General features: G+C 40.8%; 1 protein-coding gene across 3 annotated transcripts in view; it reads right to left on the bottom strand.

Annotated features, from left to right (window-relative positions):
* vwde (von Willebrand factor D and EGF domains) overlaps nt 1-27322 on the bottom strand; it is a 222673-nt gene that overhangs the window by 48791 nt on the left and 146560 nt on the right. For all 3 annotated transcript variants that reach the window (XM_073054145.1, XM_073054146.1, XM_073054147.1), the window contains exons 21-23: nt 26720-26878; nt 11550-12089; nt 9287-9382 (exon numbers count right to left, since the gene is read on the bottom strand). In XM_073054145.1, coding sequence (XP_072910246.1) covers nt 9287-9382; nt 11550-12089; nt 26720-26878 — 795 coding nt within the window. The remainder of the gene's footprint in view (nt 1-9286; nt 9383-11549; nt 12090-26719; nt 26879-27322) is intronic.

Raw genomic sequence — 27322 nt, 5'->3', positions numbered from 1 at the left:
TGCCGGCCCCACACCTAGACTCCATCACGCTGTCGGACAACGAATTCACCAGAATCCTGGCGGACTTTCCATCGATTCTGGCACTGCAGTTCATGGCAGCCATGCCCAGACACAGGGTACAGCACCACATCCCGACCCAGGGACCACCCCTCCACGCCCACGCACTAAGGCTCCCCCCGGTAAAGCTCTGCCTGGTGAAGGAGGAGTTCAAGAGGATGGAGGAATTGGGGATCGTACGTAGGTCCGACAGCCCATGGGCCTCCCCCCTGCACATGGTGCCCAAAGCAGCCGGGGGTTGGAGACCATGCGGCGACTACCGCAGACTGAACGTGGCTACAACTCCAGACCGCTACCCCGTGCCGCACATACAGGACTTTGCAGCAAACCTGCATGGGGCAAGAATCTTTTCCAAAGTAGACCTCGTCCAGGGGTACCATCAAATCCCGGTGCACCCTGAAGACATCCCCAAAACTGCTCTCATCACCCCGTTCCTTCAAGTTCCTCCGAATGCCGTTCGGCCTGAAGCGGCTAATGGATGTGGTGGGACGCAACCTGGACTTTGCGTTCATCTATTTGGACAACATCCTTATAGCCAGCAATAGTCGTCAGGAGCATCTGTCCCACCTCCGCCAGCTCTACTCCCACCTGCATGATTTCGGCCTCACGATCAACCCGGCCAAATGCCAGTTTGGTCTCGATACCATCGACTTCCTGGGCCACAGGATTACCAAAGATGGGGCAACACCTCTGCCCGCCAAGGTAGACGCGATCCGCCACTTTGCCCGGCCCAACATGATCAAAGGCCTGCAGGAGTTCGTTGGTATGGTGAACTTCTACCACCGTTTCCTCCCCTCAGCAGCCCGTATCATGTGCCCTTTGTACACCCTGATGTCGGGTGAAGGCAATGACATTACTTGGGACAAGGAGGCCGCAGCCGCTTTTGTTAAAGCCAGGGAAGCCTTGGCAGATGTCGTGATGCTGGTGCACCCCAGAACGGATGTTCTGACCGCCCTCACAGTGGACGCATCCAACACAGCAGTCGGTGGGGTGTTGGAGCAACTCATCGAGGGGCGCTGGCAACCCCTGGCGTTCTTCAGCAAGCACCTACAACCACCCGAACTCAAGTACAGTGCTTTTGACCGGGAGCTGTTGGCACTGTATCTGGCAATCCGGCATTTCAGGTACTTCTTAGAAGGCAGGCCGATCGCCGCGTTTACGGACCACAAACCGTGGACCTTTGCGTTCACGAAGGTGTCCGATCCCTGGTCGGCTTGCCAGCAGCGACATCTGTCCTACATCTCCGAGTACACGACGGACATCCAGCATGTCTCGGGGAAGGACAACGTCGTGGCAGACGCACTCTCCAGACCAGCTGTCCAGGCCCTGTCCCTGGGGGTGGACTATGCAGCACTGGCAGAGGCGCAGCAGGCAGACGACGAGATGCCCAGCTACGGGACCGTAGTCTCGGGTTTGCAGCTGCAAGACTTTCTTGTAGGCCCAGGTGAGAGGACCCTCCTGTGTGAGGTGGCTACCGGCCAACCTCACCCCATCGTCCCGACAGCCTGGAGGTGGCGAGTTTTCGACTCCATACATGGTTTGGCGCACCCATCTATCAGGACAACCGTCCGGCTGGTCTCCAGCCAGTCGCATGGCACGGACTTTGCAAGCAGGTCAGTGAATGGGCCAGAACATGCGCGCAGTGCCAAACAGCCAAGGTGCAGCGGCACACTAAAGCCCCGCCGCAGCAGTTCGATCCCACCCACCGGAGGTTCGACCACATTCATGTGGATATTGTGGGCCCCCTACCAGTGTCCCGAGGAGCACGGTACCTCCTAACGATGGTAGACCGGTTCACGAGGTGGCCAGAGGCAGTCCTGCTCACCGACACATCTGCCGATTCCTGTGCCCGAGCACTGACTGCAACCTGGGTAGCACGCTTCGGGGTACCGGCCCACATTACCTCCGACAGAGGCGCCCAGTTCACCTCCAGCCTGTGGTCGGCTGTGGCCAGCCTGTTGGGAACGCAGCTGCACCACACAACTGCCTACCACCCACAGTCGAACGGACTGGTGGAACGCTTCCACCGTCACTTGAAGTCGGCTCTCATGGCCCGCCTGAGAGGACCTAACTGGGTGGATGAGCTTCCCTGGGTCCAGCTTGGATTTCGCACAGCGTCCAAAGAGGATCTGCACGCCTCGTCAGCCGAGTTGGTGTACGGCGCACCCCTGGCCGTCCCAGGAGAGTTCATACCAGCCCCAAGGGGGCAAGAGGAAGAACCCGCAGCAGTCCTGGACAGACTACGCGAGAGGCTCGGCAACCTGGCCCCCGTACCGACTTCACAGCACGGACGGACCCCAACCCATGTACCCAAAGACCTGCAGAACTGTAAGTTTGTGTTTGTGCAAAGGGGCGGACACCGGGCACCACTACAGCAGCCGTACGAGGGGCCGTTCAGGGTGATCAACAACAACGGGTCCATGTATGTTCTGGACATTGGGGGGAGAGAAGAGGTTTTCATGGTGGACCGACTCAAACCAGCCTGTGTGGACTTGGCGCAGCCGTTCGAGGTTCAGGCACCGCGGCGCAGAGGCAGACCTCCCAAACAGAGGCTGATCCAGACTGTGGACATTGGGGGGTGTATCGCCGGTTCTGGGAGGGGGTTATGTGGCGACCCACTTTCTGCGCTGGCGAATCGGCTCACAAATAGCCAGCGCATGGGGGGAGACTTTGGTAATGCCCCTCTGACGTCATTTCCGCCCGGAGAGGGTGGGCGCTAGGGATTAAATGCCTGCGCCGCGAAGTTTGAATAAACTAGTCTCGAAACTGCGTGTGTCGTTATTTCAGCGCTGTGTGTAGCACATCGCTACAGTACTTCCATTGTAATACTAACTCAACTTTTCAACTTTTGTAACTTATGCTTGTGAGAACCATGCTATTGATTAGTTCACAACTATTGTTATTCTAAAGTGGACAGAAACTAGGAAGCTTGACCAATACTTATCCTGCTTTCCAAATGAGAAATTAAATAAGGCTTTGGCTGCTTTCACAGATGAAAACTAAAGACCCCATAGTGCTATTTTGAAGAGGATTAGGGCACTTATCCCTTTATCTCGACCAATATTTAGCTCTTAACATTTCCAAAATCACAGTTTATATGATTGTTATCACATTGGTATTTGTGGGAGCTTGTTGGATGGAAATGAACTGCTGCTATGCACACACGTCGAATTGGTACAGCGAAAAATGTGTCTGGAGTACTGTCCATACAGATTATTACAAAAGTACATTGAGGTAGTACAAGGTCAAACAATACCAGACTGTAGAATAAAGTGTTACTGTACAGATAAAGTGCAGTGCAGGTGGATAACAACATCAAGGTCAAAATGAGGTAGACTGTGAGATTAAGATTCCATTTTACTGTTCTAGGAAAGGGTTCAATTGTAGGATAGAAGCTGTCCCTGAGCCAGCTTTCAGGCTTTTGTATCTGACGAAGGGTCTCGGCCCGAAACGTCGATAGTGCTTCTTCCTATAGATGCTGCCTGGCCTGCTGTGTTCCACCAGCATTTTGTGTGTGTTGATTGAATTTTGAGATGAGTTTGTTTGGAATTACAATACTGAAGGCAGCACTCTCGTCAGTAAGCAATAGTCTAGCATAGGTGTCTTCACTACGAACATACATTACAGTAAAGTGCTTGTAAATACTCCAAAGAGTATTTGAAAGCTGACTTTTAAATGTAGATTTTTCTTTTACTGGGTCCTCCTTTGTGGTCTCTAATTACCAATATGTAAAATTATTATTGAAGAACTCAAGAGTTCTTTTGTGCCTGTGCACAGATCAGACACAACCCTGGCCTCAGAGAGCACTGAAACAGGCTATATAGACCATAAGATATAGGAGCAGAATTAGGCAATTTGGCCCATCAAGTCTGCTCTGCCATTTTATCATGGCTGATCTATTTTTCCTCTCGGTCCCAGTCTCCAGCCTACCCTGTATCCCTTCATGCCCTGGCCATTTAAGAATCTTTCAATTCTTGCCCTAAACATAAAGACTTGACCTCCATAGCTGCCAGGGGCAACGAATTCCAAAGACTCACTACTCTCTGGCTAAGGAAATTCCTCCTCATCTCCATTCTAAAAGGACATCCCTCTATTCTGAGGCTGTATCCTCTGGTCTTAGGCTCTCCCAATATAGGAAACATCCTCTCTACATTCGCTGTATCAAGGCCTTTCAGCATTCAATAGGTTTCAATTAGGTTACCCCTCATTCTTCTGAATTCCAGTGAATACAGGCCCAGACTATCAAACACTCTTCATAAGACAAGCTGTTCAAACCTGGTATCATTTTCACGAACCTCCTTTGAACCCTGTCCAGTTTTAGTACATCCTTTCTAAGATAAGGGGCCCCAAACTGCTCACAATACTCCAAGGGAAGTCTTACCAGTGCTCTATAAAGATTCAAAATTACATCCTTGCTTCTATATTCTAGTCTTCTTGAAATGAATGCTAACATTACATTTGCCTTCCTCACCACAGACTCAAACTGAAAATTAACAATAGGGGAATCCTGCACAAGGATTCCAAAGTCCCTTTGCTCTTCAGAATTTTTGTATTTTCTCTCCATTTAGAAAAGTCAACCCTTTCATTTATTCTACCGAAGAGCATGCCCAAACACTTCCCAAAACTGCCTCTTCTTAGCCCATTCTCCTAATCTGTTCATCCTCCTGTAGCCTATTTCCTCAAAATTATCAGCCCTTCCACCTATCTTCATATCATCTGCAAACTTCGCAACAAAACTATCAATTCCATCATCCAAATCATTGGCATATAATATAATAAGAATTGGTCCCAACACAGACACATGTGGAACACCACTAGTCACCGGCATCCAGACAGAAAAGGCTCCCTTTATTCCCACACTTTGCCTCCTGCCGATATGCCACTGCTTTATCCATGCTAGAATTTTTCCTGTAATACCATAAGCCCATAGCTTGTTAAACAGCCTCATGTGTGGCAACTTATCAAAGGTCTTCTGAAAATCCAAGTACACAACATCAACTGAATCTCCTTTGTCTATCCTGCTTGTTATTTCTTCAAAGAATTCCAACAGGTTTGTCAGACAAGATTTTCCCTTGAGGAAACCATGCTGACTACGGCCTATTTTATTATGTACCTCCAAGTACCCCAAAACTATATCCTTAACAATCAACCTCAACATCTTCCCAACCTCTGAAGCCATAGTAACTGTCCCATAACCTCCTTTCTTCCACCTCTTTCTCCTCTTGAAGAGTGGAGTGTCATTTGCAATTTTCTATTCTTCCAGAACCATTCCAGAATATAGTGATTCTTGAAAGATCATTACTAATTCCTTCATAATCTCTTCAGCCATCTATTTCAGAACCCTGGGGTGTACACCATCTTTTCCAGATGACTTACCTACCTTCAGTTTCTCAAGAGGCTTCTCCCTCATGATGGTAACTTCACACACTTCATGACCCCTGACACCTGGAACTTCCACCATACTACTAGTGTCTTCCACAGTAAAAACATGCAAAATACTTATTCTATTCATCTATCTTTTCCTTGTCCCCCATTACTACCTCTCCAGTATCATTTTTCAGTGGACTGATAGCCACTCTCATCTCTCTTTTACACATCAGAAGAAATGTTCGATATCCTCTTTAATATTATTAGCTAGCTTGCTTTCATCTTCCATCTTTACCTTTTTAATTGCTATTTTTGTTGTCTTCTGTTGGTATTTGAAAGTTTCCTAATCCTCTAACTTCCCACTAACTTTTGTTCTATTATATGACCTAACTTTGGCTTTTATGTTGGCTTTGAGCTCTCTTGTTAGCCATGGCTGTGTAATTTTGCCTTCAGAATACTTCTTCCTCATTGGGATGTATATCCTGTGCTTTCCGAATTGCTTCCAGAAATTCCAGCCATTCCTGCTCTGCCATCATCCATGCCAGTGTTCTTTTCAATTAATTCTGGCCATTCCTCTCCTATGCCTCTGTAATTTCCTTTACTCTACTGTAATAGTAATATATCTGACTTCAGCTTCTTCTCAAATTTCAGGGTGAATTCGAACATAATATGATCACTTTCCCCCAACGATTCTTTTACATTAAGCTCTCTAATCAATTCTGTTTCATTGGACAACATCGAATCCAAAATAGCTGATTTCCTAGTGGACTCAACCATGAGCTACTCTAAAAAGCCATCTTGTAGGTTTTCTAGAAATTCCCCCTCTTGGAATCCTGCAACAACCTGATTTTCCCCAGTCTACCTGCATATTGAAATCCCTCATGACTATTGTAACATTGCTCTTTTGGCATACATTTTCTACCTTCCATTGTAATTTGTAGACCACATCCTAGCTATTATTTGGTGGTCTGTATATAATTCCCATCCGTGTCTTTTTACCCTTGCAGTTCCTTAGCTCGATCCAGAATGATTCAAAACAACTTCTGACCCTATGTCACCTATTTCTAATGATCTAATTTTTACCAGCAGAGCCATGCTACCCCCTCTGGCTTCCTGCTTACCTCTTTGATGCAACGTGTATCCTAGAACTTTAAGCTCCTAGCTACAATCTTCTTTCTGCCCTGATTCAGTGATGCCTTCAATGTCATACTTGCCAATCTGTAACTGTGCTACAAGTTCATCAACCTTTTTCTGAATACTGTGCACGTTAAAATATAACACCTTTAGTGCTGTAGTCACCCACAGGTGAACTCTGCACTGGCTGTGCATTTCCCTTCTTACTCCTGACAGTCACTCAGTTACCTGTCTCCTGCAACCTTGGGGTGACCATCTCCTGTAGATCCTGTCTATCACCTCCTCACTCTCCTATATGAGTCAACTGCAGCTCCAGTTCCTTAATGTGTTTTCTCAGGGTGTCCACACATTCATACAACCTAGTGAGGACTTATCCTATAAACTTGTCTTCCAGCCCTAAGGCAATAGTCTTCTATGAAGAGGTGATTTAAGAACTTGTCTAGACACCTTTTAAATGCAGTCAGTGACTCTACTTCCACCACTCGCTCCAGCGTATGTTCCAAGTACCGGTACTCATCACTCTGGGAGAAAAAGGCCTCCATCTGATCCCCTCTTATTCTTTTACTCCTTAACCTAAACAGTTGTCTCTAGATTTACTCCTGTCCAATTAGAGGGAAAATTTCTGCAGTCTACTCTATCTATACTCCTCATGATTTTGTGTGCCTAACTCATGTACCCTTTTAATCAGCTCCTTTCTGGGGAAAACAGATTGAGCCTTTCTAATCTCTTCTCATTAATTTTCCATCCCAGGCAGCACTCTAGTGAAACTCTTCTGCACCATCACAATCATATCTTTCCTATAGTGTGCCAACTAGAACTGCAGTACTCTAGCTGAAGTATGACCAACACTTATAAAGTCGTAGCATATTGTCCCTGCTTTTGTATTCAGTTCCCTGACTAATGAACATCTTTTCAACCACATTACTTACTGTGCTGCCACCTTCAAGGACCTTTGGACGTGTGCACCAAGGTCTCTCTGTTCCTCAGTATTTCTCAGCGCCATGCCATTCATGGTGCATGTCCCAGGCTCATTAGTACTCCCAAAATACCAACACATTGCATTCACATCATAGTCTAAGGCTATCCTTCCACACTGTCAGCAACCCCACAGATCTGCATGTCATTTGAAAACATCAAAATCCTCCAGGAATCTATTGTGAGTTTGTGTAGTATTATTTGAAGATATCTTGGGATGTTTCATTATGTTAATAACATTACCACACACATATTTCAATAGGAGGAGGTGGGGAGGAATAGGTTTGATCATTACTTCAATTATTCATTCATAGTTACTATGTACTGATAATTTCTAATAGACTTTGAGAATGTTTAGGAGAACAGCATTTTACAGAATTTAAACCCACTAGTGATGAAGGAACACTGATAATATTTCAAAGGCAAGATGGTGTAGAGACTGTTTGGGAACTTGCAGGTGCATTCCCATGGCGCAGGTTGCATCTGCTTTTATTTTCTCAAAGATGCTGTTAGAATAGCTTTGATATAACTGCCACACGCAACATAGATGTTGTGTACTTCAGTCGCAGTAATGGTGGAGGGAATGAGTGGGGTGATGAATGGGGTGCTAATGAAGAAGCTACTTTCTCCTGGTATATGTCAAAGTCCTGAAGTATTCAAAGTCCTATAATGGAGGCATTATACCCCTGATTTGTGCTTTGTAGATGGTGGAAGAGATTGGAAAATAAGAGATAAGTTACTTCCTGCAGGATATGCGGCTCTTAACTGAGATAATTGACTACCTGACAAGAATGCTGGGTGACCCACTGATGCTCTTGGGTTGCTTAGTGCTGGGGCAGAATAGTGTTTGCTGTAGGATCCATTATGAAATGGATTTTATAACTTATGTACCTTCAGCATCTTATTTTCCTTAAAGAAATACTGTATATAAAATACTTAATAAACCAGCAAAATTATCCACAGATGATAGCTTGTATATTTTAGTTTTCATTCTTTTATCTCACTGGCTCTATCTGAAAAACATCAGAGTTAAGCTACGCATTGACTAAAACGAAAATTCTGAAAGCAGCAGATTCAGCAACATTTACAGGCAACTCAACAGTTACTTGTACATTTTTTATAGGATTGCTTTTATATTTAATGAATTTTTATATTTATTGGGGTTTTTTAAATGCTGCATTGGTTCCAGAGTAACAATTATTTCATTCTTCTTTTTACTCATGTACTGAAGAATGACAATAAACAATCCTAATTTGTGGAAAGAGATGAATCCTTTATGCTGATCTAACAGTTCTAACAGCTACTGATAATATTTTTCTAGTTCTAGATTTTAAAAGCAGATTAAAATTTTCAATGAGCCTGCACCAAAGTTCTGACAAAAATCCCTCAACATAAAACAAAGTGTTTATTTCCCTATGGATGATGACTGACTTGCTGAGTGTTTCCTGCATTTTATGTCTTTATTTCAGTTTTTCAGCCTCTGCAGTCATAATTGAAATAGTTTAGTTAAAAAGTCAACTGTCAAATATTTGAAATATGTAACTTCTTATCAGCAAGAATTCATCATTTTATTGAGAGATAATAACATCTATAGGGTAAAATTCTTCCTCATGATTATTTTAATGTATGATTCAGCCTTGTATATCCAAAACTATTTTTTGCTAAAAAAAAAAGAAATGCAATCCATATTAAAAAGTAGCAGAAGTAGTTAAAATTGGTCATTATGTTACCTATACATTGAGTTCACACTTACCAGCCTGGCAGTTGTATCCAGTGTATCCAAGCTTACAGCGGCAAGTATTTGGTGCAGAACATTCCATATTCCTACCACATGGATATCTGCACATTGCTATGAAAACAAAACAACTTATTACAGTCATTCAATTTGAATTACATCATCATCATTGTTAAAGACTTAGAATCCGATATACTAAGAACTATTCTTGACTTCTGGGTAGGATATACAAGACAGCTAATACCAACACTCGCTTTTGCCATCAGATTTCTGAACAGTGTGTGCACCCATAACACTACCTTTAATTCTCTTGGTTCTTCTTCTGCACAATTTAGTTTTTGTAATTTATAGTATTACATGTCTTTCACTAAATTTGTCAGAAGCTAGTCTATTGGAAAGCTTTTGAAAACCACCAGATGGCAACTGAAAAAGCAATGAGAGAAAAGGAGGCAAGCAAGCCCATAATATAAAAGAGGATACCCAAAGACTTCTCCAGATCCAGTATATGAAGAGTAAAAGAGAGGTGAGATTATCTGTCTGTGTATTGAAACTCTGCTCCATTGCTCTTTTTTTCATGCCATTTCTATCTCCCATTGTAATTTCTACTCCACATACTGTTGGAAGGCTGGTATATAACTCCCATCAGATTCTTTCCCTTTCAGTTTCTGACCTGCTATCTACACAAATCAGGAACATGTGCAAATATGCTCCTGAAATTCAGCTCTACTGAATCAATGGAACTAGGTACATTTTAGAGTGCACATGAATGTATCAAATGGTCAGTGATTGCTTAAGGATAAAAGGACACCAAATCTCTCAGATAAATGTAGAAGGACACCATTGAAGGGAAATCTACATTAGGAGCAAGGAGTTTCCCAACATCGTTCTTCGCCACTGCAAGTTCCTTATTTCTAAGGAGGGAGATGACACTGTCAAATTCTTTCTCCAAAATCTTCTTCCCTCAGTCCCCCATAGAAAGATTTAATTTTCACTGCAAGAGATTGAAATTATAATTAAATGTGTCAAAAAAAAGGACGTTTGCCAATACACCAGATTCCTGCTAGTTGGGACACATTGAGATCAGTACATTTGGTCCAATTAAGTGGCTACGTCAATTAGCCAGAGTTTCATGGAAATAGTAACAAGTTATGTATTTAAATGAAATACAGACATGACCAATGCTACTGATGGTTGTCCATTGTATCTGACAATGACAGGAAATCTGTGCAGGACAGTTTTTAAAGTGGAGCAGCCGTGGCACAGGAATAGTTTCACTCTCTTGACCTCAGAAGACCAAGTTCAGTGGAGTTCAGTGGTACAAGTAAACGTCAGAACTGGGGTCATCCCTAGTTGCAGTAGATGACGTTGACTTCTCCTGTGCTTTGTCAATCCCTTTGCACTCCATTGAGCATTGCAGACTTGCCTTCCTGTCTGGTGGATCTCACTATTGACTCCATCTTCCCAGTCAGCCGGAGCTGACTTCGCATGCTAGGAGAGGCATGTCCCTATCTCACTGGGGTATGAGACCTACCAGCTACCCCTCACCTGGCTTAGCCTGCCTGTCAAAGTGTTGTACCAGGGTGTGGCTGCTGGTGCATGCAAATAGCTACCCAGAGCCATGGGTCAGAGCTGAGGCACCCAAGGCAACATTGAAGATGATTGTCGATGCTTCCAAATTTTTTAATGACTCCCAACTTGTTAATGTAATGAAATTGTTTCATTTTCACTTCTGGCTATTTCTGGCATCTCCAAGCCTCAATGTTGGGAAATTGCAGTGCGCAAAATGTTTTGTCTTACCGTCTTATTGTCTTCCTTCTTCTTTCTCACCAACTATCAGTGACAAAGATCACTGCTTTTTAAACACAAACACAAGCGACTGGCGCTATTTAAAAACTGTTCGCTCCAAGCACAGTGCAGCATCTCACGGTCACACAAGTGCACATGACTGATGCTAGTTCGAGCCTTTTCATAGAGTCTCCTGCCCCAGTCAAGAGTTATAGTGTCCCAAATAAACTAAGTGAATCATGTCAATTTTCTTGATTTGTTTTTGCTCATTAAGAGTTGTCCCAACCTAGTAGCTGCACTGATTAACTAATGGCCCAATTATCTGGAATCTATTGTATTGTAAAAAAAAATGTTTTTTTGCAGGCTATTATTGACTTACTTCCCTTTGGTTGGTTAAGGGTAATTTGCACTTTCATTTTCCCCCACATACTTAAGAAATTTAAAATTTATGGGCACAAACAGATATAATTATAATGAGAATGATATGACACCATACCTTTACAAGTGACTCCATCACCAAAATAGCCAAAAGGGCATCGTCCACATCTGAAACCTCCATACAGAGTTGGTTCACAAGGAACCCCTGAAAAACATGGTGAATCTGCACATGTAACAACCTGTGGCTCGGGCATCAGTTCATCCTCTGTGAAAAGACTTCCTGAAGTTGTAGTCACAAAGGGAGGATGTGACTTTATTAAGGGCCTTCTCTCAGTCAATGGTAGGTCAATTGTTTTTGAAATACTCATTTCTCCTTTCATGCTATAGGGTTCTACATTACTATTTGTCACTTCTGCTGTGCTGCTCTCTCTGGTCCCATCATTATTTTCTAAGAACATGGGAGACCAATTTTGTGCAGCTGAAGGTTTTCCAAGTGTAAATTCAACAGATGAGATCATGGGATGGTCTGTAGACTCATGATAAGCAGTTGTCCAATGATGAAAATGTGCCTTCTTGAAAGTAGTTGCTTTTACACTGGGTATAGCGGATGTGGGAGTGACTCCTGCAGTTGTTATGGTAACTTTGGGCCTTTGAGAACCTACAAAACATAATTTTATTAACAATTTTTTCAGACTTTTTCAGTAATTATGGCTATTACTTAAAATCTTAAAAGGCATGCAAGGCTTCCAAGAAACTTGAGTGTGGGCTAAAATTGCATCATTGGGTGGCTTTAAATCCCAAGCTCGTTAATTTGTGACAGCAAGGTATCTCCTTTTTACGGGCTACAGAAGTCCAGCACCACATTTCTGCTGCATCCTTTTCCACGAAGTTGGAAAGCCCTGCTAATTCCTTGCTATTGACTGAAGGTAGGAAATATCAGGATAACGTCTCCAGTTTAGCAGTGACTCATTTAATGATGAATAGAAAGTAAGTGTTAAATAAAGCTCCTATTATATTGTTTGTTGCATGATAAAATGGCAATCACCTTATTTTAGCATCCTTGATTAAGCTCTCCATTCAGGATATAATCTCAGTTTCATGGAGTTGTGTGTAGCTGAGCACAAAGTTTGGTACAGGCTGTCTCCAGGTCACACAACTGTGCTGTTCATGAGAACCTTTTGCAAGCTAATTTCTTGGCAAGTTAGAGATGTTTGTTTTCTATAGCTAGGCAAATTGAATCTCTCTACATATACCCACAATAATTATTTCAAAACTTGGAGTATGCAAGTCTGGCAGTCCAAGTTTTAACAAAGAAAAGCTCAGTTTTCCTTGAATCTGCAGGCCACTCCTACAGTCTGGATCCCAGGAAGGCCTACTTTATGTACATTTCAGAACAGCCGTAGATCAATGGCCAAAATATTTTGGTCTCTCATATTCTAACATGACTCACACCAAGCAGTGTATGAACAAGTGGATTGGTGTGGACAGCCTTGGAAGTAACTGGGAATGGTTTCATCTTCAACAAGATCAGGAGGGAAAATTAAGGCCATTATTTATTTAACTCCAACTACACAGCTTATTAAGCTATGGAATGCAATTGTTAAGTGCACTAAGTGCTTTGGCAGCATGAGACAGGTCAAAGATGGCCATTATTGCAGAACAAACTTGATGATGTATAGAAATGAATGTTGAACAAAATTAATGATTGAATTGCAAATGCTAATGTTTTTATTATAGCATCTTTGATCCACATCTCCATTCTGATTAAAGCTATACTGTTAATTCCATGGTGGCGTGTACATATATGCCTTTACATTGGTACAGACGTCCCCAAGATGCATAAAAATTTCATCCCTGAAAATTGACTGCAAACTGATTTCTCTGTCAAAAACATCTATTTTCCATAGCTACATGCATCATATTGCTCTACATATTCCTGCTATAATTCTTTTATTTCATTGAGTAGCTCATGCAATATATCATATCTGGTTGCTAACAAATACCAGAAAAATTTACAAAATGATCAGACTCTGTTGTTTCTGAAATTAACTGAACCCCAGAATGAAATCTCTGATGCAACCATTTGAAATAATGGACTGTGAATGTTCAATCTGTATCGATCTAAGTAAAAATGCAACCAATCAAAGAAAAATATTGAGGGCTTCAGTTATCCTGCAAATAAACTCGTGACTGTAATACTGAAATTAAAATGAGTAACTGATTTAAAATAATCCCATCAATGTGGTGTCAGGAACAAACCTTTGGTTTCATGTGAAAAACGTGGTGCTGAGATTGCTGACCCTTAAAATTGAAAACTAGAACATTTCAGAGCTTCAGGTAAATGCCTACAACAGTATCTGATCAGGCTCCTTTAAGACATCAATTCAATTTTCAAGTATCAGTGAAAAGAACTTACAATATCCAAGCCTTATTCATTGATGTTAAGCTTACATCGGCCTAGCATTGCACATCTAATGTTTGGCAATAACGAAAATCAACCTCAGTGAGATAGATAGAAAATTGGCTTAGTGATGGGAAGATGTTAGCAAGGAAGGGCTTTATCACAAATAAAGGAAGTACACAGTGAAGTTACCAAGACCATTTGTTTTCTTTACGCAGCAAACTTACAAAAATCTGCATCTTTTCTTAAACTCGTCCTTGCCTCCTTTCCCATGCTCCATTTAAATCTACCACGCTCTTTATACCAGGCCCCTTTTAAACTCAGCAGATTCAATAGAAAATATATGATATAACAGCTAAAAGAAAGTTGAATATATGTTTTTGGAGTACTAATGGAATAATATCCAATAGTCTAGATAGGTCCCAGTCCGGTAACAAAATGCCGAGGGCATCAAATCAGAGGTTTACGGTTTGTTATTAATAACTGGATTCCAAGGTACAGGCTACAATTTTCAGACCTACAGATGACACAAACCTTGGAAGTACAGTGAATTAAAAACAGGAAAAGTCTTCAAGGAAACACTGACAGGCTGGCGGAATGGGCAGACAGCAATGAAAATGTGAAGTGTTGTAATTCGGAAAGGAAATATAAACTAAAGGAAATATTCTAAAATGAACAAAGAGTCCTGTGGTGACATGTGCATCAATGGTTTCAAGAGGCAAAAGTAGTATATAATATAGACCACAAGACATGGGAGCAGAATTGGGCTACTCTTCCCATTGAGTCTGCTGTCATTTCATCATGGCTGATTTGTTAACCTTCTCAAGCCCCATTCTCCTACCTTCTCCCTGTAACCCTTGATGCCCTGAATAACCAAGAACCTATGCTTTAAATATACTCAATGACTTGGCCTCCACAGCTGTCCATGGCAATGAATTCCACAGATCCACCATTCTCTGGCTAAAGAAATTCCCCATCTCTATTCTAAGTAGACATCCCTCAGTTCTGAGGCTGTGCCCTCTGGTCCTAGACTCCCCCACTATAGGAAACATCCTATCCACATCCACTCTAGGCCTCTCAATATTTGATGGATTTCAATGAGATCCTACCTCATTCTTCTATACTCCAGTGAGTACAGGCCTAGAGCATCAAATACTTCTCATACAATAACCCTCTCATACCCAGAATCATTCTCGTGAACCTCTTCTGGACATCTTTTCTTAGATAAGAGGCCCAAAACTGCTCATAATAATCCAAGTATGGTCTGACCAATAACTTATAAATCCTCAGCATCACATCCTTGGTCTTACATTCTAGTCTTCTTGAAATGAATGCTAACATTGCATTTACCTTCCTTACCACTGACTGCAAATTAACTTTTAGGGAATCCTGCACAAGGACTCCCAAATCCCTTTGCACCTTCAATTTTTTAATTTTCTTCCCGTTTAGAAAATAGTCTATGCCTTTATTTCTTCTACCAAAGTGCATGACCGTACACTTTCCTGCACTATATTCCATCTACCACTTCTTTGCCCATTCTCCCAATCTGTTCAAGTCCTTCTGCAGAATCCTCACTTCCTCAACACTACCTGGCCCTCCTGGTATCTTTGTATTATCTGCAAACCTGACCAAAAAGCCATCAATTGCATCATTCAAATTGTTCATAAACGATGTGAAAAGAAGCAGTCCCAATACTGACTTCTGCAGAACACTACTTGACACTGGCAGGCAACCAGAATAGGCTCCCTTTATTCCCACCCTTTGCCTGCTGCCAATCAGCCAAACTTCTATCCATACTCGTATCTTTCCTGTAATACGATGGGCTCTTATCTTGTTAAGCAGCCTCACGTGCAGCAGCTTGTCAGAGGTCTTCTGAAAATCCAAGTAAACAACATCCACTTTGTCAATCCTACCTGTTATTTCCTTTCAGGATTCCAACAGATTTAACATGTAAGATTCCCCGTCAACGAAACTACGCTAACTTTGTTCTACTTTTTATCATGCACCTTCAAGTACCCCAAAACCTCATCCTTAACAGAGGACTCCAATGTCTTCCCAAGAACTGAAATCAGGCCAACTGACGTATCAATTTCCTTTCTTCCACCTCCCTCCCTTATTAAAGAATGGAGCGACATTTGCAATTTTCCAGCTTTCTGGAACCATTCCAGGATCTAATGATTCTTGAAAGATCATTACTAATGCCTTGAAGATCTCTTTAGCCACCACTCTCAAAACCTCGGGGTGTAGTTAATTTGGTCCCAGTGACTTAACTAACTTCAGACCTTTTACTTTCTCCTTCATAATAGCAACTATACTCATGCTTTCCCCCTGAAACTCTTAATTTCTGGCAAACCACTAGTGTCTTCCACAATGAAGACTAATGCATAGTATTGTGTTCATTTGCGATTCCTTTGTCCACCATTATTACCTCTCCAGCGTCATTTTTCAGCAGTCCAATGTCCACGCTCCCCTCTCTTTTACTCTTTATATCTGAAGAAAACTTTTGGTATCCTCTTTATATTTTTATTTTGGCTAGCTTACATTCAAATATCACCTTTTTCTCCATTTAATTTTTTCAAATCCCTTCTGCTGGTTTTTTTAAAAAAACCTTCCCAATCCTCTGACTTCCCACTAGTTGTTGCTATATTGTATGCCCTCTCTTTCTTTTTAAAACGCTGTCTTTGCCCCCCCTTGACAGCTATGGTTGCCTCATACTCCCTTTAGCTTAATTCTTCTTGATGTATCTATGCTGTGCCTTCTGAATTGCCCTTAAAACCCAACCATTGCTGTTCTGCCATCATCCCTGCTGGTGTCCCCTTCCCATCAACTTTGTCCAGTTCATCTCTGATGCCTCTGTAATTCTCTTTACTACACTGTGATACAGATACATCTGACTTTAACTCCTCCCTCTCAAACTGCAGGGTGAATTTTATCAAAATAAGATCACCGTCTCTTAAGGGTTCCTTTACCTTAAGCACCTTAATCAAATCTGGGTCATTACACCACACTCAATCCAGAATTGCCTTTCCTCTAGTGGGTTCAACCACAAGATACTCTAAAAAGCTATCTCATAGGAATTCTTCAAATGACTATTATAAAATTGCCCTTATTACGTGACTACTCTGTTTTCCTTTGAAATTTATATTTCACATCCTGGGGCCTGTATATAACTCCATTAGGGTCATTTTACCCTTGCAGTTTCTTAACTCTACTCATAAGGATCAGAATCAGAATCAGGTTTATTATCACCGGCATGTGACGTGAAATTTGTTAACTTAGCAGCAGCAGTTCAATGCAATACATAACCTAACAGAGAGAGAAAATAATCATAATAAATTAAATTTAAAAATAATAAATAAACAAGTAAATCAATTATGTATATTGAATAGATTAAAAAATGTGCAAAAACAGAAATACTGCATATTTTAAAAAACAAGTGAGGTAGTATCCAAAGATTCAGAGAGTAGGATGGCAGAGAGGAAGAAGCTGTTTCTGAATTGTCGAGTGTGCCTTCAGGCTTCTGTACCACCAACCTGATGGTAACAGTGAGAAAAGGACATGCCCTGGGTACTGAAGGTCCTTAATAACGGACACTGCCTTTCTGAGACACCACTCCCTGAAGATGTCCTGGGTACTTTGTAGGCTAGTACCCAAGATGGAACTGACTAAATTTACAACCCTCTGCAGTTTCTATCAGTCCTGTGCAGTAGCCCTTCCATACCAGACAGTGATGCAGCCTGTCAGAATGCTCTCCACGGTACAACTATAGAAGTTTTTGAATGTATTTGTTGACATGCCAAATCTCTTCAAACTCCTAATAAGGTATAGCTGATGTCTTGCCTTCTTTATAACTACATTGATATGTTGGGTCCAGGTTAGATCTTCAGAGATCTTGACACCCAGGAACTTGAAGCTGTTAACTCTCTTCACTTCTGATCCCTCTGTGAGGATTGGTATGTGATCCTTCGTCTTACCTCCACAATCAGCTCTTTTGTCTTACTGACGTTGAGTGCCAGGTTGTTGTTGTGACACCACTCCACTAGTTGGCCTGTCTCACTCCTGTACGCCCTCTCATCACCACCTGAGATTCCACCAACAATGGTTGTATCGTCAGCAAATTTATAAATGGTATTTGAGCTAAGCCTAGCAAAAAAGTCATGTGTATATAGAGAGTAGAGCAGTGGGCATCTTCTGATCCTATGTTATTTTTTTCTAAGGATTTGATTTCATTTTCTTTTAAACAGCAGAGGCACTCCACCCCCTCCGCCTACATGCCTGTCTTTTTGATAAAATGTGTGTATCCTTGAATGTTAAGCTCCAACTATGATCTTCTTTGCCACATCTTATTGATGCCTACAGCATCATACCTGCCAATCTATAACAGCACCACAGGATCATATATCTTATTCTGTATACTGTGGGCATTCAAATATCACACCTTCAGTTCTGCATTCATCACACATTTCAATTTTGCCCCTTTGCTATGCTCCCTGGGCTCTATAAATATAAGCACAGAGTATAAAAGCAAGGATGACTGAGAAGCCATAAAATACCTGTTTGACCACACTGGATTATTGTGTCTATTTCTGGGTACTAGAATTTAAGACAGATGTAAATGAGCTAGAAAAGATGCAGAAGTGATTTACCAGAACAATGCCAGTGCCTGGGGATTTCAGTTATTTTGATGACTGAAGAAAATGCCTTGCAACAGATGAATTTGAGAGGAGATCTAACAGAGATATGTAAGACCATGAAGGGTCTGCAGAGGGCAGAAAACAAACTATTGACAGAAAGGCCAGAATGAAGGCGAGTGACAAGAGAAAAAATGAAAGCTTCTTGCTTTTACAGTATTGACTAGGGTTTGAAAGCAAGCACTGGGGACGGTTGTATTGGCAGGTGTAGTGTGATGTTCCCAAAACGACAAATATTTGAAAGTATTTGCATATCTGTGGAGAGAAAACACGGCTGTGGAGTAGGTCAAATTAGTCTTGCATAAAGCCAATATTGACTTATTGGGCTAAATGGTCTCCTTTTGTGCTTTATTTTTTTCTATGGATTTCTGTCTTTCAAATACACAAATCTTCCTTTATCCTATAAGTCAAATTGGCATTATTGGGACAGAACAACAACTGCACTGATCTACAGCCATCTGTTCTTGGGCTTTGATCCAAAACAGTCTTCTGCTGGGAATAGAGATCTTAGCATATTGGCTGGAACATTGATTGGTTGGCTAGTATATCGGCCAACGTAGCGATGCAATTACAAAGGTGGTGTGCCAGATCTATATTTCATTAGGAATGCAGTATAGTGATTTGAAGTGCATTGCAAGCCTTCACCGAATGCAGGGTAGTTCATTCCAAGACAGAGAATGGCAAGATAGGACCCTGTCCTAATGCAGCGTGGTGCAAAAGCTCCTCAGGTGTGGTATATTGCACTTCAGGGTCTATTCCAATGCAAATAGCCAACAGAGCTCCCAATAACTTTGGTACCAACTGTCAAAGTTGTCACAGAAATTGTATGCCTCTAATTATTTTTGACAGTTACAAACACTTAAAAAATTCCTAGGAAGTAATAAAATTGAACATAAAAGAAATTTACAACCTTTATAAATTCACATGCTGAAACAGTCAAATGCAGTAAAACTTACTAAACTAAATTAAATCATACGGAACGGTGTTATTGATTCCCCCTTGCATTTTTTGTTTCTGTGGATTTTGATCTGACTTTAATAACTACACCAGATTTAACCTTGTCCATGCCCCAAAAGATTTCCTGGTCTGGGGGCATGGAAGTCTATAAAAATCAGATTGCTTGGTGGAAGATATCACTGCCATCTTAAGCACTGAACTTCAGGACTTACAGCTATGAATACAGTAATTGTTCCTACTATTCTTGATTTTTGATGAACCCTTGTGACTTGCGTTTTCCATTCAGCACTTATACGCATGTTTAATTATTTGAGTTGCCATATGTTGTCATAGCAGTCTTTGATGCTAGAGGACTTCCTTTTTTAAAATGTTTAAATTTTAAAAAGAGGAAAGGTTTTAAATAGTATGTTTTTCACAAAATGATACTGGCGACCTACAGAGGAATTTTGTTGGTACAAAATACCAGATACAGTGTATTCTGGTTAATTCGAACATTGGTTAATTGGGGCAACCACTTATTTGGGACAACTCATAAAGAATAAAATCTAATTGAGAAAGTAGCCAGGATTACATTGGTTTCTTTGGAACCCTATTCTGCTTAATTGGGCAGGAGACTGTTGTCGAACGGTTTCTAACTAGCATCAGTTGTGTCTGTCTGTGTAGAGTTTAGACTCAACACCATGCTTTGAATGGAAAGTCCTTAAATGGAAACATTTGTGCATGTTTGTGTTCTAAAACAGTGAGTTTTGTCATTGATAGTTGGCGAGTAATAAAAAGTGAGGCAATTTAGAACTGATTTACTCACTGCCGTTTCAAGCATTCAGACCGCGATATGCCAGAAATGGACTGGAGTTTAAAAAAATCACTGCTTCAACAATTTAGAAACTACGAATAATATGGAGGGATGGACAAACGTCTTGAATATTACAATAAAATTTATGATTTGGACAATTCAATCATCGACAGCAACATATGAAAGCAGTCCATTATCTGCAGTGATTTTGTTCATCTTCAGTCAAAAGAATGCAATGCAGATGAATTCCTCCGTTGATTAGGAATTAATACACAGGTTCATAGTACCATAGTACTGTAATAGTATTGGTAGTGTCCTTATTTGTTCTGTATTTCATTTTAAAACATAATTTGTTGTTCAGTTTGTCTTTTTATACCTTTTTAACTATGTCCTTGAAACTTCAGCTAACTAGGGCAACCACTTAACTGAGACAAAATTTCCTGGTCCCAATGTGCCCCAATTAACCAGAATCCACCGTACTCTACTGAATATACTTCTGAACTGTGATCACTGCAATCTGCAGCCTGTATTTTCCCTTTAAAGAAATATACTTTTGAACCATCTAAACAAACTAGCAATTTTCGGATCCCTTGAAGGAACTGGTAAACTTGACTCCTGAGATTGCTGATACGGCGTTCGGCTGGCTGGCCATCGCTGCGAGTGGATGCTGCGTCAAGGCCCGAGAGCAGAAAATTAACCCCTGCTCAGCTTCATTACTCCACACCGATTCAAGTGGCAGGCCAGAATAAAGCAGAGCAGAGAACGAACTGGCGTTCTTCTCCGTGCTAGCCAAGATCCCCAACCTCAGCCCTAACCATCTGCCTGCATTTGACTCTTCCTCCTCTCTTCTCACTGCTAGCATTGGTTGGGAGGTGCAGGTGTCTTGGATTCCACTCCGCCAGGTTCAGAATCAATTGCTGCCTTGCAGCCATCGGGCTCCTGGGCCTGCTTCACTCGCCTCAGTGCTGCACTGACTTCACTGATGTGGCCTTACTATTGGGAATCTGCAGCTCGTGATCTATATACTATTTATGTATTTATTTTACTATTTGCACAATTTGTCTTCTTTTGCCCATTGGAAGCTCATCAGTCTTTGCCGCGTGTGGTTATTCGTGGATTCCACTGTGTTTCTTTGTTTTGTAGCTGCCTGAAAGAAGCTGAATCTCAAGGTTGTATATAGTATACATACTTTGATAATAAATTTGAACTTCAAATTCTGAAAAAGTTGAACATTTCCCTAACAACCTTTATCTAATCAGTTCTTATATTCAGTTCAGCCACATATATCCATGTTTGTATTTGCATATTTATCCTCATGTGTGTAACTGTACTGCTTCCTGTGGTGCTATTTTCATTATGCTTCTAAGTAAATACATTGTGACTGCTCCCTGATTTAGGTTTAAGTTTTCCATGACAAACTCCTAACTCTAGTCATTGTATCTGGCTCAAAATCAATTCCCATCACTTTGCTAAGTTCAGCCTTAATATACTGGAGTCTTTAATGCCAGGTGAACTATGACTAACAAACTCACAGTCAAGAGAGATCCAAATCACATTGATCTGGACAGAATTTGAACTTAAGTCTGGAAGGTGAGTACTTTCCACCTGAACACAATTCATCTGGTTTCCCAAATTGCTTGCTTTCAAATTTGCAAGCATAGAATTTGAAGTGATTTGCAAATTGCATGTCACATTTCTTTAGCCTCAGGACAGTTATCTTCCTCCTATCAGTGTGCAACACTGTACAGTCCCAATTATAGTGTTCCAGACTTCAGGAATACAATGCTTAATAGGAAATGTCCATTATTCACAGGTGAACTGCTGTACTAAATTCCTCATTAGAACTTTGACAGCAACATCAACAAATTGCATCTTTCTCCAGCATTTTGCTTTTTATCGTGTTCAGATATTTTACACTGTTCTGATTTTAAAATAGGTAAAGGATCACTGTTGACAAAGCAGCTGCTGTGTTGCACTATTAGAAACATAATCCAAATGCCTGCTTGATTAGTCCTTCAATACCGAAGAACATTTAGCCCATTGTTCTTGAAAGAACTTTAAAAATTTAAGTGGAACAAACTCACATTTGAGAACTTGTGTGGTACAATATTCAAGTAAAATAATATATTTAACATCGTTTTAACCACCTGAACGCATTCTGGGTCTCAGCCATCTGAGGATCTGATGGGTGAAAATAAAGATCCGCGAGTAATTTATTTACTTGGAGTCATTGCGGAAATCAGGTGTGTGACTCAAAATCCTGACCTAGTATCAGGCTTCCCTGAGAATCACCTCGTGCAAATGTACAGGATGATTCAGAGAATGGAAAGCAGGGTTCACTGGAATTCAAATTCCATAGTGGTGGAGGGACTCTTGATACTCCTGTTAGGAGGTGGGGGCAATGGAAAAGAAGCAACAAAAGCTGGAATTGCCACACGCGTAAAGTGAGGATGTCAAAACTGGGGCAATGCTCCCAGAATGTGAATGAAGTTCGACAAAAATAATAATCAGACATAAGTGATTGAAATTAGAACCCTTCTCATGAGTACATAAAGCTAACTATAGCATTACAATGTTAAACCATTGCAACGACACCTAACTCTACCCTACATTGCTTACCAATCCACACAAGAACCATCACATTCCAGATACAATTCAGGAACAATTGAGACACGCGGGACATCAAATTTTTTGGTAAACAGGCGGAGTTTGTGTTTGACTCAAGTACTAATACAACTCCCAATTGACAAGCAAACTCAATACAAGTCACTATTTGCCCCACACCTTGTGCGTGCTCAAAACTGCCTTTCTATCTCTCTCAGTCAAATTCTACACATTGCAGGTCACACCAAGGTATGCTCAGGCGAGAGGTAACAAAAGGGATAGAAATGAGAGGGCGTCATATCTATTGGCAGAACACAGGATATTTTTATCTTGAGCTTTGCTGCCACTCCTTTTTCCTTCTTTATCCCTGACTGATTCTGATCCACGATCTCCTAAATGTATTTTAGCCCAAGTTGTAGAAGCAAGAAACACTTTGCTGAACTACTGCACCCACCTGTTACATTGCAGGGTTGGAAAGCAAAGTAGCATGGTAGTGGTTAAGGTAACACACTGGTTCTGCTGATGCAAAACTAAATGAGGACTTCAAACATAACTCATCACATGTACAGTGTGTACCCAAAAGCTTGAACACAAGCCAGTTCTAGCAACTTATTTCCAGTATGGCCCACAGTTTCCTGAAGCCCATTCTTTCCAGAGAGGAGATACTTGTCTTTTGTTATACAGTACATTTATTTGAGTCTGATGAATAAGGTTGTGATTTTCAGGGCAGCCATAGTCATTTGCGAAAATTGCTAAAAACCCCAACTCAATATTATATGGATGGATAGGGTGACGATGTTCTGAAATGGAAGTCCAAACATCACATGGTGCAGTGCAATTCAATGGAACACCAAGTTGCTGCCCTGGAAGCTCAGAGAGATGCCCCCTTTCCTCAAAGCAGTTTCCCGGAGAAACTTCTGAAAATTTCATCCCTGGAAGATTTGCAGTGAAAACACTGGAGATTGTAGAATCAGTTCACGGTTGTGATGAATGAAGTTATCCATGTCGGTTCAGGAGCCTGACATCCATGTTCCGGTTGTTCAGATGATCCCAAGCAGAGTGCAGAACGAGAGAAATAACATCACCTGCTGACTTATTGTGCCGGTAGGTAATAAGCTCCAGGTAATCTCTGAGGAGGACTTAATCAAAGCACTTCATTAGAGATGATCCAAACGTCACAGGATGGTAGTAACTGAGGTAAGGCACAATGCTCTTCTTGGGCACCAGAACAATAAATGCTTTTTTGAAGTAGTGAGATCCTTAGAACTCAGAAATGGAGGTGAATACGTCCATAAATACTCCAGCCAGACGGTCTGCATAGATCTACGCTACTTGGTCAGGTATGCTGTCTGGATCAAATGCTTTTTCATGGATTCACCCTCTTGAAAGTTACCCAGACATCACCTCAGAGACTGAAATTACAAAGTCAACATGGAATATGGTGGCTCACAGGGGTGTGCCATTGGTCTCGCCATCAAAGTGTGCATAAAATGCATTGTCCTAATCTTACCTTGCAGTCTGTTGTCTATGTGAACTTTGCATACTATTTGTGTGACTGCATGGCTTTCCTCTGGGTTCTCTGGCTTGCTTCCACATTTGAAATGCATATAGGTAATTGATCAATCAAATTAAGACAGTGATGGTATGGGATGGGGGGAGACTTGATTACAGTATGGGGAGAATAGGTAACAGGCAAAATTAGTGGGGAATAAGATCACTTTGTAAAAAATAGCATAGACATTTTATGACCATGTGCCAAGTAGGCTTCTTTTAGGAAAAGGTATGAATACAGAATTTATTTAAAACTTTTAACTTCTAAACTTACTTTTAATTTTTAAAGATAATGACTGATTTTCAAGTCAGGTATTTTAATAGAATGTGTTTGGTCTTTTTACCTTTTCCCTTAAAATGTATTCCTACATATATCTAAGAGTGAAAACCCTGTTCAATTTTATATTTTTTGCTATATTATAAATTCATCAAAAATAAGCATTTCATTAGGCTTGTTCAAGTTAGTACTGTGCCTTAGAGTTATCATATTGAAATGTCATTAAAAATGAGTTATCAAATTAAACTGTATTTAATTGGTGCACAGTGCATTGCTCATAAAAGTATTTTGATACAAAAAAAGCTTCAAAAATCTATTTAGTGTTTGTATGCTGAATAAAATACAAGTAATTTGAAGGGCATTCCCTTTTATATCTGTTTTACCATGTTCAGAGATAGCTAACTAGGTTGTTAAAATTTGGATGCCAGCTTAAAGCAAATGCAAATGAATACTATGGGCTATTTTGCATTATTGCTGAAGACCAATTTCATCACAAAGTCTTTGATGGGTTATGAAAATACTGCTTAATGGTCTGATGTTTCTGAGCTTGTAATTCTCAATATCAAATAAAAATGTTTTTTTCCCTCCTCTGCCAAATGATTTTAACTGTAGACTGTGCCCAAGCCAGGTCATGCAGTTACATTCCCATCAGAGAATGAAACTATTTTCTCAGGAAAGGATAATCCAAAGTTGTGATTTAATCCTAACAGCGTAAATCAATATGGATTTTTGTTCCCCTCTGTGACATTTCTATATTTGAAAGAAAATAGTTTTGATCACAATGTTATAGCATTTAATCTTTTCCATGCTCATGATATCTCTAATAGCCATTACATTTTTTCAATGCAGAAATGCATTAACTATTGAACATTATGGTGGAACAGCACCAGTGCTCTTGCTGCACAACTCCATCAACTTGGTTTCAATCATGTCCTCAGGTCCTGGCTATGGATTTTGCCCAATTACTGCATGTGTTTCCTTCACTATGCTAAAACTGTAGGTTCTAGGTTATATGCCTGCTGTGAATTATCCCTAGTGCAGTGTAAAAAGAAGATGAATATTGACTTCAGATGCCTGAGTATTTGTAGATAATACTGTGTAGGTCAATGGCACAGAAAAGGAATGAGGCAAGTAATTCAGAACAATCTGTTGAACCCCAGAATCAATTTAGTCAGGAAATACAGGTGTCTGCTGAAAGGCAATATAGAAGTAAATACATTACAACTTTCCCATAACAGCCAGAATAATTTCCCCAGAAAAAATCATGCAATGAGGGAACAATATTTAAACATAATATCTGTAAAAGTTAATATTGTTTACTGTAGTGTGATTACACAGCTTAATTGCCATCCCAGTTAAATCAGTTCCACTCTTCCAGGTTGTACTGTTGATCCACACAACAATTAATGGATTGAGGAAAATATAAATACAACAAAGTCTGCAGATGCTGGAAGTCCAAAGCAACGCACACAAAATGCTGAAAGTAATCTCAGCACGTCAGGCAGCACCTATGGAAATGAATAAGCAGTTCACGTTTTGGATTGAAACCCTTCTTCAAGACTGGCAAGGAAGGGCGAAGATGCCAGAATAAAAAGAGGATCGCTAGAAGGTGATAGGTGAAGCCAGGTGGGTGGGAAAGGTCAAGGGCTGAAATTTTTATTATTATGTTTTATGTAATTTTATTATATTATGTAATTTATGCAACAACAACAACAACAACAACAACAACAATAATAATAATAATAATAATAATTTAAAAAAATTATTATGTTGCCAAAATTTAAATGAACCTGGAATCTTTTGGACAGTTGTTTATTGCTTCCTTTAAAAATAACATTTTGGTCACTTCTGAAATGCTATAAATGAAGATATATTATTCATCTTTGTACATGTGTTAATTAGTTATCACAGCCAGCCTAATAAAACCATTGGAAAGAATTATTATTAATAGGGGTCACAGCTAATGGAGTCTGTCATTACTTGCAGTAATTACTTCATTAGTGTAAACTCTTACCTGAAAAATCAGCTCTGGTGCACCAATGGCCATTGCCATGAAATCCCGATGGGCATGGCCCACATGTGTATCCAACCTCTGGTGGTATGTGGTCATAGCACTGTACCCCAGCAAAGCATGGCTTACTGGCACATCCTTCACGGAAATTAGGAATATGAACTGAAAACATACAAAATAAAAAGTTACAATCAGCAACTAAAAAGCCCCGGAGATAAATATTCAAAATCTAACAAATGAATAGTGCTCGTAGCTTTGACTGAACATACAGAAGATATGAAGCTGTGAGTAAATAACATCACTATCCTGTTAAAAAAAAGTTCTAACTACAGAAAATACATAATTAAGTATTCTACCCTGACTGTGGCCCTAAATGTTTGTGTTGTAGGAATGTCACGTGTGTGTGTGTGTGTGTGTGTGTGTGTGTGTGTGTGTGTGTGTGTGTGTGTGTGTGTGTGTGTGTGTGTGTGTGTGTGTGTGTGTGTGTGTGTGTGTGTGTGTGTGTGTGTGTGTGTGTGTGTGTAAGATAAACACAATAATGTACAACATAACACACAACATATACGGCAAACTTAATCCTCAACAGTCTCGGTGAATTCTACCCAA

Source organism: Hemitrygon akajei, chromosome 8 (assembly GCF_048418815.1).
Source record: "Hemitrygon akajei chromosome 8, sHemAka1.3, whole genome shotgun sequence".
Lineage (NCBI taxonomy): Eukaryota > Metazoa > Chordata > Chondrichthyes > Myliobatiformes > Dasyatidae > Hemitrygon > Hemitrygon akajei.
Note: the sequence above shows the minus strand (reverse complement) of the source record. Positions and strands in the feature narration are given on the sequence as shown.